The 13,140-nt window shown below is 40.0% G+C and overlaps 1 protein-coding gene across 4 annotated transcripts in view; it reads left to right on the top strand.

Moving 5' to 3' along the window:
- The window catches only part of KIAA0319 (KIAA0319 ortholog), a 54,393-nt gene extending 43,256 nt beyond the window's left edge, over nt 1-11,137 (top strand). For 3 of the 4 annotated variants that reach the window (XM_032180918.1, XM_032180920.1, XM_032180921.1), the window contains 5 exons: nt 279-401; nt 3,025-3,115; nt 5,405-5,496; nt 6,334-6,522; nt 8,622-11,137. In XM_032180918.1, the coding sequence (XP_032036809.1) occupies nt 279-401; nt 3,025-3,115; nt 5,405-5,496; nt 6,334-6,512 (485 nt within the window). In that variant the 3' untranslated portion in view covers nt 6,513-6,522; nt 8,622-11,137. The remainder of the gene's footprint in view (nt 1-278; nt 402-3,024; nt 3,116-5,404; nt 5,497-6,333; nt 6,523-8,621) is intronic. The other variant, XM_032180919.1, reaches the window with a different exon arrangement.
- The last annotated feature ends 2,003 nt before the right edge of the window (nt 11,138-13,140 follow it).

Raw genomic sequence — 13,140 nt, forward strand, 5'->3', positions numbered from 1 at the left:
GAACTCTGTAACTTCAACTCATCTTTACTTCTGTTTGGAATAAGCTGATGTTGACTTGGATATAATTTCAGTATTGTATGTGTAAGATATTCTCATCTTTTCACAGCCTGCTGAACTGTGCAGCTGTTTAATATGTAATATCAAAGACAAGAGTTTTTAAAAAGTATGTCAGAATGTTATGAACTAGGTGCTTTACCACCAATCTAGTCCTCACAGTAAGAGAACGCATGGCAAGTTGACCATTTATGCAACTGATCTATGTTTGGCATTATTCATAGCGTGTCTTTTAAAATGCTCTGGACATGGACACTGTGACCCTATAACAAAGCGCTGCATTTGCTACCAGCTGTGGATGGAAAACTTGATTCATCGTTACCTAAATGATGGCGAGAGTAATTGTGGTGAGTTTGCATGTTGTGGGATGTATTCCAAGAATCATTTGTCTTTTTGTGAGACTGTTGAGTATTTGCCATCAGAATGGGGTACTTACATAGGAGGTAGATGCTGCGGAAGGGTTAGAACAGTCTCTTTATTGTTCAGCCTACAGCCTACCAACCAAAATGATAGAATCATATAATTGTTTAGGTTGAAAAAGACCTCTAAGATTGTCAGGTTCAACCATTAAGCTAGCACTACCAAGTCTTCCACTAAACTATGTCCCTAAGCACCACATCTACACATCTTTTGAGTACTTCCAGAGATGGTGACATCAAAACAAGCTGCCCACTTTCCTGGGCAGTTTGTTTCGATGCTTCACAACCATTTAATCCAACCTAAGCTTCCCCTGGCACAACTTGAGTCCATTTCCTCTTGTCCTATTGCTTCTTGCTTGAGAGAAGAGCCTCTCACTGCATCTTCCTTTGAGGTAGTTGAAGTGATTAATTCTCCCCTGACCCTCCTTTTCTCTAGGCTAAATAACCCCAGTTCCCTCAGCAATTCCTCATAAAGCTTGTTCTCTAGACCTTTCTCCAGTTTTGTTGCCCTTTTTGGACACTCAGATCAACACTCATGCACACCTTAGTGTTGTCTGCAAACTTGGAGTGCACTCGATCCCTTCTTCTAGGTCATTGATAAGGATGGTAAAGAGAACCAGCCCCCATACTGAGCCATGGGGGACACCATCTGTGACCAGTTGCCAACTGGATTTAACTTCATTCACCACAACTCCTTGGGCCCAGCCACCCAGCCAGTTTTTTTGCCCAGTGAAGTGTATGCCTGTCCAAGCCATTAGCAGCCAGTTTCTCCGGAAGAATGCTGTGGCAAACAGTGTCAAAAGCTTTACTAAAGTCTAGGTAGACAACATCCACAGCCTTTCCTTCATCCACTAAGTGCATCACCTTGTCATAGAGGAAGATGAGGTTAGTCGAGCAGGACTTGCCTTTCCCGTGTTTACTGAGCCTTATCAACTGGTTGTCCTGTACGTTCTGCAAGATGGCACTTCGATGTTCTGCTCCATAACCTTCCCCAGCACCAAGGTCAGAGTGACAGGCATGTGTTTCCCCTGGTCCTTCTTCCGGCTCTTCTTATAGATGGGCATTACATTTGCTAGCCTCCAGTCAACTGGGACATCCCCTGCTAGTCAGGACTGTTGATAAATGACAGAAAGTGGCACTTCCACCATCTCCCTCAGTACCCTTGGGTGGATCCCATCTGGCCCCATAGACTTTTGTGTGTCTGTGTGGTGTAACAGGTCACTGTTTCCTTGTGGATTATGAGGGCTTCATTCTGCTTCCCATCCCTACCTACCAGCTCAGGGGTCTGGGTACCCAGAGCACAACTCATCTTACTGCTAAAGACTGAGGCAAAGAAGGTGTTAAGTACCTCAGCCTTTTCCTCATCTTTTGTCACTATGTTTCCCCATGCCCCCCTCCCCCCCCCCAAAAAAAAAAAAAAGCCTTCTGTAGAAAACAATATCTTGGAATTATTTTACTAATGTCTTGAAGTGATAAAGTCTCTATTTTATAGTAGTCTTTATTTTTAGCATTTTAAATATTTTAGGAGCTTGAATTAAAAACATATCACTGTCTGAGGTGTGGGCCAGGGAATTATAAAAACTGTCATTGTCAAGGGAGAGAGTTTGAGACAATTTTGTGCCAGATATAAGGGTTGTTTGATAGTGTGTGTATTGATGAAACTAGACTCTATTTCCCAGGTGCAACTTAATCATGTTGGTATTCTGTGGCATACCTAACAAATCAACTAAGCCAATTTGATATTGTATGGGAACTCTCTAATTAAAGTATTTCACAGTTTTAATGTAATTAAATTGGTCTGAGTTGAAGTAAAGCTGAACTTTTAGTACTGTGCAGACTTGGAGACATTTTGCTGGGCAATGCGTGAGCCTTCAGGTAGTTGTGTAGAAATTAATAGGAAATATGCCATTTGCTACAAGCTGTTAAGTAACTGTGGGCCACGTGTCTGGCTGTTAGTGATCAGTGGTTGGTAATTGCCCGAATGAAATGGGACAGTATGTTTTAAGCTTGAGGCTGGGGCTTCCTGCAGTCTTGCCTTTAATGCTCTGTTGTTCCATATGCAGTAACAACACTGAACTAGTATATGCATGTGGGAGATTCACATTTCTGCACATCTCTCTGAATCCCTCTTAGATTTTCTAGGATTTAAAAATCTAAACATGTAGGTAGAAGGATCTATCACTGATCAGCTGCTCTCTTATAGTGCTGCTAAAACGACAGAGTACACTTATGCTTGCTTTAGTCAGAGAATGATGGCTGAGGTGGTTACATGGCCATCTTGGCTTCCAGCTCCTATGTAAAATTTGCATATCCTGGAATTGTAAAAGGGACAAGGTAGAGGAAAAGGTTTGAACATGAGCATTTTCGGTATGTAAACTTAAGAATATTTGAGTATTCTTCTGAGAATATACATGTATGTAGATGCCATGTTCTGGTAAAATCCTGTTGGCACTCTCGATTGCCCAGGATTGGAGAAGTATTTAATAGAAAAGTACTTGAAATTATCCTATTCATATTACTTTATAAAGAAATGTTGTGCTTCTTTTTTCAGAGTGGAGTATACTCTATGTGACTCTATCTGCTTTTATTTTGATTGTGGTCACAATAGGGCTTGCCTGGTTCTGCATCTGCTGCTGCAAAAGGTACATAATACGTTTCATTTTGAGGGGGTGTAACCAACAACTGCACACAGCTGCCACATTTTAGTCCAGTCCCTAGCAGTAAACCACTCAACTTCTTCTCAGACACTTGAGGAGCTTCCTGTAGCTGTTCCTGTGAAGATGTACTTTTTTGAAAAAAGGAGTATCTGTCTGGGACTATGTGTATTCTTCTGCATTTTGAAAAATAAAAAGCCAGTGCTGGAGTATCCTTCAAATTAAGAGCTTATTTGTGGAAAAATGCTGAGTGTGTACTGCATATCTTCCTGGTCTCTTACTGAGTCCTCCAGGTACTCCATGCTAAGAAAGGAGAGGCACATCCTGAAGGTCACTGAGACATGAGTGTTATGGGCCTTGCAAAGGGAGCTGCTTCCAACCTGGTGTCTGTCTTTGACAGGAAAAATGGATGTTTGGGCTGCATCTGGCTGGCAGGCAAGGATAGGAGCCTTGAAAAGCTTCTTTTCTAAGCCAAGAATCTGTCTCAAAATACTTACTTATTCTTTCCTTAAACAGTTTTCCCTACCACTGTATGTCATATTTCCCTCTGCATGTCACTCCCCACATCCTGTTGTCTTTCCTAGTACGCCATTAAGAAATTCTTTAAAGTAACAATCCCTTCAAGTGCTGTCACTAGAGAGTGTTTTTGCTGCTTCACAAAAAAGCACAGTAAAAAGGTATTCAGGTATTATCAAAAATGAGATGCTATGAAAATTTTTCCTGATTTTTAACTTGGTGTAGGGTGTCTTTGGAGCATTTAAGGGATGCTGTTTGAAATGCATTGGACTTGGTATACTGCTTTCCTTTTTTTTTATGGTTGAGAGAACAGTGCTGTTAGTGAAAAGGTTTAAATAGAAGTGTATCTCATATCAGCGTGAGGCACAGCCTTGCAGGCTTGTGTGGATTTGATGAGAAAGGGAGTGTTTATGGAGTTCAGCTGCTTCCATGCCTTTGTCTTCATATGTCTTGTGCCAGAATGAGTGCTGAGTGATGCAGATACATGTGAAAAGAGGAGAGCAGGGCTACACAGGACAAGATGGCAAGAGATGCCCTTTGCACCCTTTGCAATGTTGAAACTACAGGAAGAAGATGCAGTTTAGTCCAAATTTTGTCTGGAATTTGGGGATTTTAAAGGCTTTGATAACTTGCCAAATGAAAAATTTTCAAAAGAATGTAGAGGGGAATCCAGGTGGCTGGCTGTTGCTGTGTTGCCATCTGAGAGGTAGCTGCTTCTCAAATATAAAAATTACATCTGACCTGTGGTGTCTGGGAGTGCTTTTTCAGATGTTGTTTGAGTTAAAAACCTTGCCAAGAAAAAAGGCACGTGCTCCCCTGTCCCCTCCCACCTCCACCCCCCCAAAAATATATATAATATATAAATTACATAACATATATGTAATATATATCGTATGAATACTATATATATATATAAGGAAGAATACTATATATATATATAAGGAAAGGAAGGAAAATGCCTGAGGTGTGACAGCATTTTCTGGGAGGCGCCTCCCTTTGTTTCATGCATGAAAGCCATTACTTTTACTCTGAAATACTTCAGTTGTTCCCTGTCCATTAAAACAAACAGCCCTGTCTGTTCCTCTAGCTCCAAATCTTTCTACATTCAGTAAGGTAGAAAGCGGAAAGGTAACTCTGGCAAACAGCTAAAACGTAAAGTAGAGATTTGCCACATCATAGAAGTGAATGCAGAAGAAGGATTTAAGTGAGGAAGGACTAGATCAGGATTTCGCTTCAGACCAGTAGTGCTTTGTCCCTGCATATATATGAGGGAGCCAATCTCCATTTTTGACTGGTCTTCTCTGTAAATATAATGAGACAAGCTTTACTTGAGTTCTCTTAGTTTTAAAACAACCAACCAAATAAACAAACAACAACAACATCAAAGATACCTAAACAATTTAGTTTAGGAATGAAAAACTTCTTACAGAAATTTTATTTGGAAACTAATGAGTGTGTCTATCTTGTGCCTAATTAACTGTGTTGAAATTGAACAAACTGAACTCCTTTGGGCTAGGGAAGCAAATCACTCTTTCTTCATCTCTGTATATCAGACAGATCAAGTAAATGCTATCCTCTGGTCCAGATTGTACAGCTGCTTTTTACAGGTGTATACTGGAATAGCTCTTTCTGATTGGAGGTTCTTTCTGAGGCTCTGTATGTGGGGCATGTAGCTATGTGTACAGTAAAGGAGAAGGAGCAGATTTATGTGTGTATGTGTAAGCTAAATATCTTTTTGGTAACTTTTTTTTTTTTTTTTAGCAGAAAGAGGACAAAGATAAGAAAGAAAACAAAATATACCATCCTAGATAACATAGATGAGCAGGAGAGAATGGAACTGAGACCCAAATACGGTAAGAGCTATCTCTTTCACTTGGGGTTTATTTAAGCAGTGAAACTTTAAGCTGTGAACTCATCCACCGACCTTCCAGTCAAGGTTTTTAGTTGGCACTTGCAATCAAAGGGAGCCTGGCAGCTGGAGTACAAGGTTGAGAATGACAGAGGCAAACATAAATGGGGAAATGGCTGGTCAAGAATCACTTCATTTCTTGCATGTATCCTTGGGCTCAAGTAAAGCTCTGAGCTTCTTCATTAACCTTAATTTAAACTATCTAATTGTCCCACAGACTTCTTACATGTAACCTCCTTTCCCCTCACACACACTTTATAATTTGGGTCTGTTTTTATTGGTGCATACAACACTTCCCTCTGGACCATAAGTGCCCTGTTAAACATTAGAGACTTCAGCTGCTCTGTTCAAATACTTTTTAATTTACCTTATTTCAGCTTTTAGCAAGGGAAATACTGGAATGCAGGGAATTAATATCATCCTTAGAAATTGCTGTCCTAGAAAGATAGATGTAACATTTCAGTAAAAATCATGACCTTTCATTACCAGTCACTTAAATCAGGTAGCTGGGTAAACAAGCTAGTTCCCAGATTCAGGCTATTAGAATTGTATGGCTTTTCAGAGTCATAAACCAGTGGGGCTACACTGAGGTCAAAAGAGTATGTCTGACACTGTTATACCTCCTTGACCAGCTTTTGACATGGGTAGTGGTACTGGGTGGACTGCAGAGAGTGTTTTCAATTATTTTTCATATCTGAGCAGAGGATATGATGATTAAATTGTTAATAGTGAAAGCTTTCTAATGAGCTTGTTTTGCCTTTTTTTTTGGTTTGTTTGTTAGGTATAAAACACAGGAGTACAGAACACAATTCCAGTCTGATGGTCTCCGAATCAGAGTTTGACAGTGATCAGGACACTATCTTCAGCAGAGAAAAGATTGAAAGAGAGAATCCTAAAACCCTCCTGAATGGATCAATCAGAAATGGAGTTTCTTTCCACTACAACTCCAAAGACAGATAACTGAATGAGGGTAAAACACAAAACGCACTGCTCCAACACATCTAAAACATGTTGTACCGTTTCTGTTTTTCCAAATCAAAAGCTTTCTAAAATATCAGGTAATTGCAGGTGAAAGAGTAGATTTCTAGCATGATGGTGGGAAAGGGCAGAGGAAGTATTTTATGGTCTGCTAACTCCTGTTGCCACTACAACGAATAAGGAAAAGCATGTTTTATTTCTCACATGTTACTTGCTGATATTTGTGTGAACTTCAAAAAGATGTTTTTCTTGTATCACTGCTACAAAACTAGCCAGGGCTGTTACGCCACTAACAGTGGTAATTGAGATGTATATAAATTTGTATCCTGTACTCCGGTCTTCTTCTCAGAGGATCAATGGGGTTATGAAGGTGACCTAAAATAGCAAAAACCAACATTATGTCAGTTCTGCTAGAGCTATAGAGAGCAGTATGTGACTGCAGGTTCCATCTTAATTTTCAGTTTAGATCAGGAACACGGAAGGAACATTTGTAGTGTTTTTTTTCTCTCTGAATGTGATTCATGACTTCCTTTTCTAGGGTAGTGATCATCAGATAAAAACATTTGTTTTTAAAAGAGGTTTGCAATCTAGCAGTTGTACTGAGCTGTAAACTAATGTGACAAATCTGTGCCCTGTGGGATGCAGTGTTCTCTGTATTTACATGAAAGGTATGATGTCTGCAGGGAAGTCCAACCTTAGGTTGCTTCTATAATGATGAAAGTTACTTTTTAACATCTAAATGTCTTTTAAAGACCTCCAGGGATGGTGAGTCCACCACTTCCCTGGGCAGCCCATTCCAATGCCTCACAACCCTCTCAGTAAAGAAGTTCTTCCTAATATCCAACCTAAAACACCCCTGGTGCAACTTCAGCCCATTCCCCCTCGTCCTGTCACCAGGCACATGGGAGAATAGACCAACCCCCACCTTGCTACAGTCTCCTTTAATGTACTTATAAAGAGTGATGAGGTTGCCCCTGAGCCTCCTTTTCTCCAGGCCGAACAAGCCCAGCTCCCTCAGCTGTTCCTCGTAGGACTTGTTCTCCAGACCCCTCACCAGCTTCGTCGCCCTTCTCTGGACTCGCTTGAGCACCTCGATGTCCTTCTTATAGTGAGAGGCCCAAAACCGAACATAGTACTCGAGGTGCGGTCTCACCAGAGCCGAGTACAGGGGGACAATCACTTCCCTAGCCCTGCTGGCCACACTGCTTCTTATACAAGCCAGGATGCTGTTGGCCTTCTTGGCCATCTGAGCACACTGCTGGCACTTGGACCCTGCACTTAACCTTGTTGAACTTCATGAGGTTGGCTGTCTCTTAATCACCTCTGTGTCTTCTGTATATTTCCACTTAACTTCCAAGAGGATCTGTTCCATGATCTTATCAGGCACTGAGGTGAGGCTGACCGGTTCCAGTAATGTGATTAGTCCCACCAAGTTTCAGCGATAGCAATTAGGTCACAGCTTTCCATCTGCACAGTGGCTGCCAACTCCTACTTTTTGTTACCTATGCTGCATGTATTGATATACAGGCACTTTAGTTGTGCTGTTGACAATGTCACCTTTTTAGAGGAACAAGTCCTAATTCCATTAAGGCATTTCACAGGTGTTTCTCTGTTGGTACATAAGAGTCAGCGCATGTTAATATGTTCTCTTTTACTCGAAACTCCATCCCCTTCCCCTGCGAAGTCATGCTGCCGGGGGTTGCCCTGCTGGGCAGAGAAGACATAGATAATTCTGACCTCTAGGTATAGAAGTGAGGTATATGGAATTAATTCTTTGCTCAGAGGGCGGTGAGGCACTGGCACAGGCTGCCCAGAAAACTATGGGTGCCCCATCCCTGGAGGTGTTCAAGGCCAGGCTGGATGGGGCTTTGGGCAGCCTGATCTGGTGGGTTGGAAGGGACCTCTAAGATTGTCTGATTCCAACCCCCTGCCTCTTAAGCTGTGATGCATGGCCACCATTTTCTTTCAGCAGGTCACAGTTTCCTGGAATTTCAAACTTCTTAAGAAACTTTTCCGTGTTCTTTGAACCTGAAGGGCATTAATTGCTTCTGTTGCAACATCTTTCTCATATTCTTTGTGTTTCTTCTGCAGGAGCTGGGAACCCAAATACTTGACTGCAGTAGATCTGATCTCCCCACCAAATGCTGAGATCCAGGGCTTCACACCACATACAGGCCTCTCACATACTACAGGAATACATTCTTCTTACAGTAAGAAGACTCAACGGGACAAACTTCAGCCAGCCCTTAATATTATGTTCTATATTCTTTACAGCTTTTTCTTCCACAGCATCTTTTCTTTACTGCTTCTGCTAAATATCTAGTGTGCCTTTGTCTATGAACTTAACTTTTAGTACATGTCAGCGCAGTCAGCATCCTTCAGTTTTATGAAGTCAGTCACTTGTGTATTGGGTTTATTTTATGTTTTTAAAGCCTGGTGCTGAAGCCTAGGAGATGATTCTTTCAAGGAATTAAAAAAAATTTCTCCCACATGGACACACTTACTGTGGGCTTCAATCTTCAGATCAGTGGCAAGCTCATGTACCGTGAGAATGTCTGCACAATTTGTCCAAATATTTCTCACTCTTCACAAGTAAGAAGCTAGTCTAATGTTTCTTATTGCTTAAAGCCTTACCAAGTTGAAGCTGCTTACTGAATTCTGTTCTCTAGATGACACTTTGACGTTTTAGTGGCTAACAGTATTTTTAGCTGTGTTTTGAAAGCTGGATTTTTGAGCAGCTTCTAGTTCTACTGGTTTAATTCTTCCATATCCTTGGAAGGAAAAGTCTTTCATCATACATAATACCAGGCTTACTATTAGTATGAAACTTGCACCAAAGTTTAAAATAACGGTTTCTGGCTCTACGAATTTGTGATATCACATTAGTTTCATTTGGCCAAGCATGATTTTGTCAAGAATTTAGGAGTGTATAAAGCAAGCCTTTATCTCGATTCAGTGTAATATTTATTTCTAGAAATATTGTTTTCCTAGACTTTCCTAGAGCATGTCAGGTAGAAGGAAGGGGTAGGAAAGTTAACTCTTAAGCTGAAAACACTATGGCAGAATTCAGGACTGCTGCTAGCTATCTGTTTTGGGTTATGATGGTTTAAGCCAATACTCAGTCCTCACATTTCCACACAATTTTCTTTTATGCACAGATTGCTGGCATCCCCTTTCTGAAATAGGGATGTACTGCATCCCAGCAGTCTCCTCTGCTCTTCTGAGATACAGCTCGATATGTAGGGTGCAAAGTCCATTGAAAATAAAGAATAAATTGACAATTTAGCACTGGTAAGATGCTCTCTTAGTAGGTAGTGTGCCAATACTTAGAGTGCATCATAGCCTTGGTGCAAGTACTTGATTTTCACTTGCATCTTTGTTCTATGTTTATAGGTGCTGATACATGCACAAGTAGAGGTTGTCCAGCTATGTAAAAAGGCTGACTTCATTGCATTTTCAGAAGGGAATATATTTGGAAAAAAACTTCCTTGCCATTACTGCCTGACGAGTTAATCATGTTCAGTACTCAACACTGCCATGCTGCAGTTTTGTGTTTTTAATTTTTCTTAACCAAAATACAGCTGCTGTACAAACTGAAACTTACTTGGGCAAGTCTGCTGAAGTGCACATACAAAGCCTCTTGTCCTCTGGTTCAACCATTCATTTTAACTGAGTAGACTGCTGAGAAACCCAAGCAAAATGTGAAGTCTAGTTATAGAGGCGTTTACTTGGGGAGGGGAAAAAAAAAGGTTGTTACAGTTTCATGTGTGAGAATACACTTTCAGCTGCATTCTTTCAGGTAAACAGGAGTTGAGCATCTCCCTCTGACAGACATACAGCTACTCATCAAGTACCTGTTCTGTGCTGTCGGATGTGGTTGCTTTTATGATTTTTTTTTCTTGTTTTGTTGCAGCAAACAAAAGGTTCAAGTTCATCATGTGTGTATTTCTTAAGACTGTAATAATGTTCTTGAAATAATTTTCTTAGGCAAATTTCCTATTACTCTTTTAAGCCTCACGTGAAACTAGTTTTGCTCCTCAATATACTGATAATGGGCTGTAGTCAGCTGGAGCATTCAGATGGCAGTTACAAAATGACAACTACTTTAGTCTTTTGAGCCATTTTTATGAGGATTCAGAGAGGAAAACCTTCCTATGAAAGAAGGGAAACAGGGTAGAAGTGAATTAGTTTCTTAACATCAGCTATGGCCTAGTATTGGTCCATAACTAGAATACTACTCCCCTGCCTCTGCAGCAAAAACAAAACAACAAAAAAACCCTATTTCATACAGTTTTTAGGTCCTGAACTCCCTGTGGCAACCTTGAAGCTGAGAAATAAAAATGAAAACAAACAAAACTTGATTTTGCATAGGTTACGTATCAAGTGCAGATGAGCCACAAATCAGTAGTTTGTCTCTGTATGGAAGCACTTCTCCCTGTGGGTGGATGGGTGAGCTATTGCAGATTTTATATGAAGAATCTGTTTCTAGAAAGTGTTACTTATTGCAAATGAGAATTTATTGTAACTGGAACTATTTCTGAGCTGAAACTATTACATTTATGTAACTATTAGTTAAATAAAAAATAAAGTTTTGTCTCTCCTTCTGAGAACTTGTTTTAGATGTGGTGTTGTGTATTGGACTAAACACTCAAGCTGAGCTAAGAGAGACAAGCTTCATAGCATAGATTAAATCTGTATTCACAAAAGCAGTGCAATATCTGATCCTTTGCCTTGCTATTGACATATAGGTATTGACATATAGGTATCCTTTTGCAGAAAGATGGCATAATTCAGTACATCAGGGAACAGAAAAGCCCTTTTACTGCAGCTCCCAGAGTTCCCGCGTTCTGCTTGTCTTTGGTGTAATTAGCCAATTTGGTGTAATTAGCCAATGTACATGAGTATTCACCAGCTGTCTTGAAAGTGTGGCAGGTTGAGCAGTCTTGCGGTTTATTCTGTAGCAAATGCAGTGCTCCACTCTAAGTACAGTGGCTGCTTTGTGGTAATCTGTGATGCTAGCGTGCAATATAACCCAAAATATCCCTGCAAGCTAGGGGTAGATTATGCTGCCTGTTCCTGAATGAGAAAAGAATCTATACATTGGTGTCTGTAAAGCTTGTGCTAAATCGTGATGATACAAGGTACTGTGAGATTCAAGTGTCCCTCCCTAAGGAGAAACACAACATAAAAGCAACTTTTATAGCGCATTTGGATATATAGCATCACGTTGCATTTCTTACATTCATAAACTTGACTCCTACAAGGGAATACCAGTTGCTGAATAGGTTGATGAGACGCATAATGTCCTTTACTGGAGAATGGAATCTGCCCATTTGTTATTGGGGTGTAAGTTTTAGTAGTAGCAGCAGCCTCCCCTTCCCCTGAAGTAGGCTGGTGAAGGCCTCGAATGTGTGCAACAGAAAGCACAGCAGCAGCTCTGCTAAGGTGCTTCAGAAGTCAGTGGCACAATGAAAAAACTGTTTGCTACATGCTCACACCAACTTCTTGTGACTTCTTGTGTCTTGGAAGGCCCTAGACAGAAGTTCTGACAAGGAACACTAAACAAGTGCTAAAATTTTACTTAAACCTTCTGACAGCTGTATGTAAATCTTTGTAAGCTTTCTATAAGCATTAGGGCTAGGATAAAGGACACAATCAGTTACACACAGAACTGCCAGTTAGTGAGATGGTTACTTCAATATGAAGTTAACTGGATATTATTTTTTTTTTTAACTTGCAGGATTGCGTGACTCCTAATACTATGTGCCTGTTGGTTTTAGAACAGTATAAACTATTTTACAGTTTGCAAACCATTGCATTCTGCAAAGCTTGATTATGAAAGCATTTAATTATACAAGCATAAAATGTGTTTTTAAAAATTGCCATGGACATATAATAGGCCACACGATTCCAGCCTGCTTAAGCGTTTACTTAAATGCCACGATGTTAGTGATAAGTGGTAATGAAGAATAAGAACCAGCTACTCAAAATTAAATACTAGATATTGGTCAAACTTTAAATACTTTTGAAATACTTCTGAGTAGCACTGTTTTTTTTGTTTTGTTTTGTGTGTGTGTTTTTTTTTTTTTTTTTTTTTTTTTTTACCTCTACTGGCTTGGTGTTACATCTGAAGAACATCTGGATGCTGAGAAGTCTTTTTTTTTTCCAGTGCTAAAGTTGGCACAACAAAATTTCTGTAGAAATCTGAGGGTCTAAATGTAATGTAGTTACTGTCACTGTCAGTTCAACAATAAATACGGTAATGAGCCACACAATCCAGTGCTTTCACAGAAGTTATTTATTAACTGAAAATATTTTTCCATCGCAGTTTTAGTATCCAGAAATTGCTGAACTATCACAAATGTAATCAACATAACTGAGGTGTAAGAATTCAAGTATACGTTTTGTTAAAGAATCACAGCTTTTGCTTTGAAGACAACTTCAAGATTATTCTGTGCTTACTGATGTAGACGTTACTGACACAAGGATGCTATGCTGGAATCCTACCACAATTCAATCTAGACAAAGGCTTTTTCAAAGCCTATATACATTATTAATTACGTTTTGTGCTTGTTATCAGGCATAGTAAAAAAAAAAAAAAAAAGCTAGG

The sequence above is a fragment of the Aythya fuligula genome, chromosome 2 (assembly GCF_009819795.1).
Source record: "Aythya fuligula isolate bAytFul2 chromosome 2, bAytFul2.pri, whole genome shotgun sequence".
Classification (NCBI taxonomy): domain Eukaryota; kingdom Metazoa; phylum Chordata; class Aves; order Anseriformes; family Anatidae; genus Aythya; species Aythya fuligula.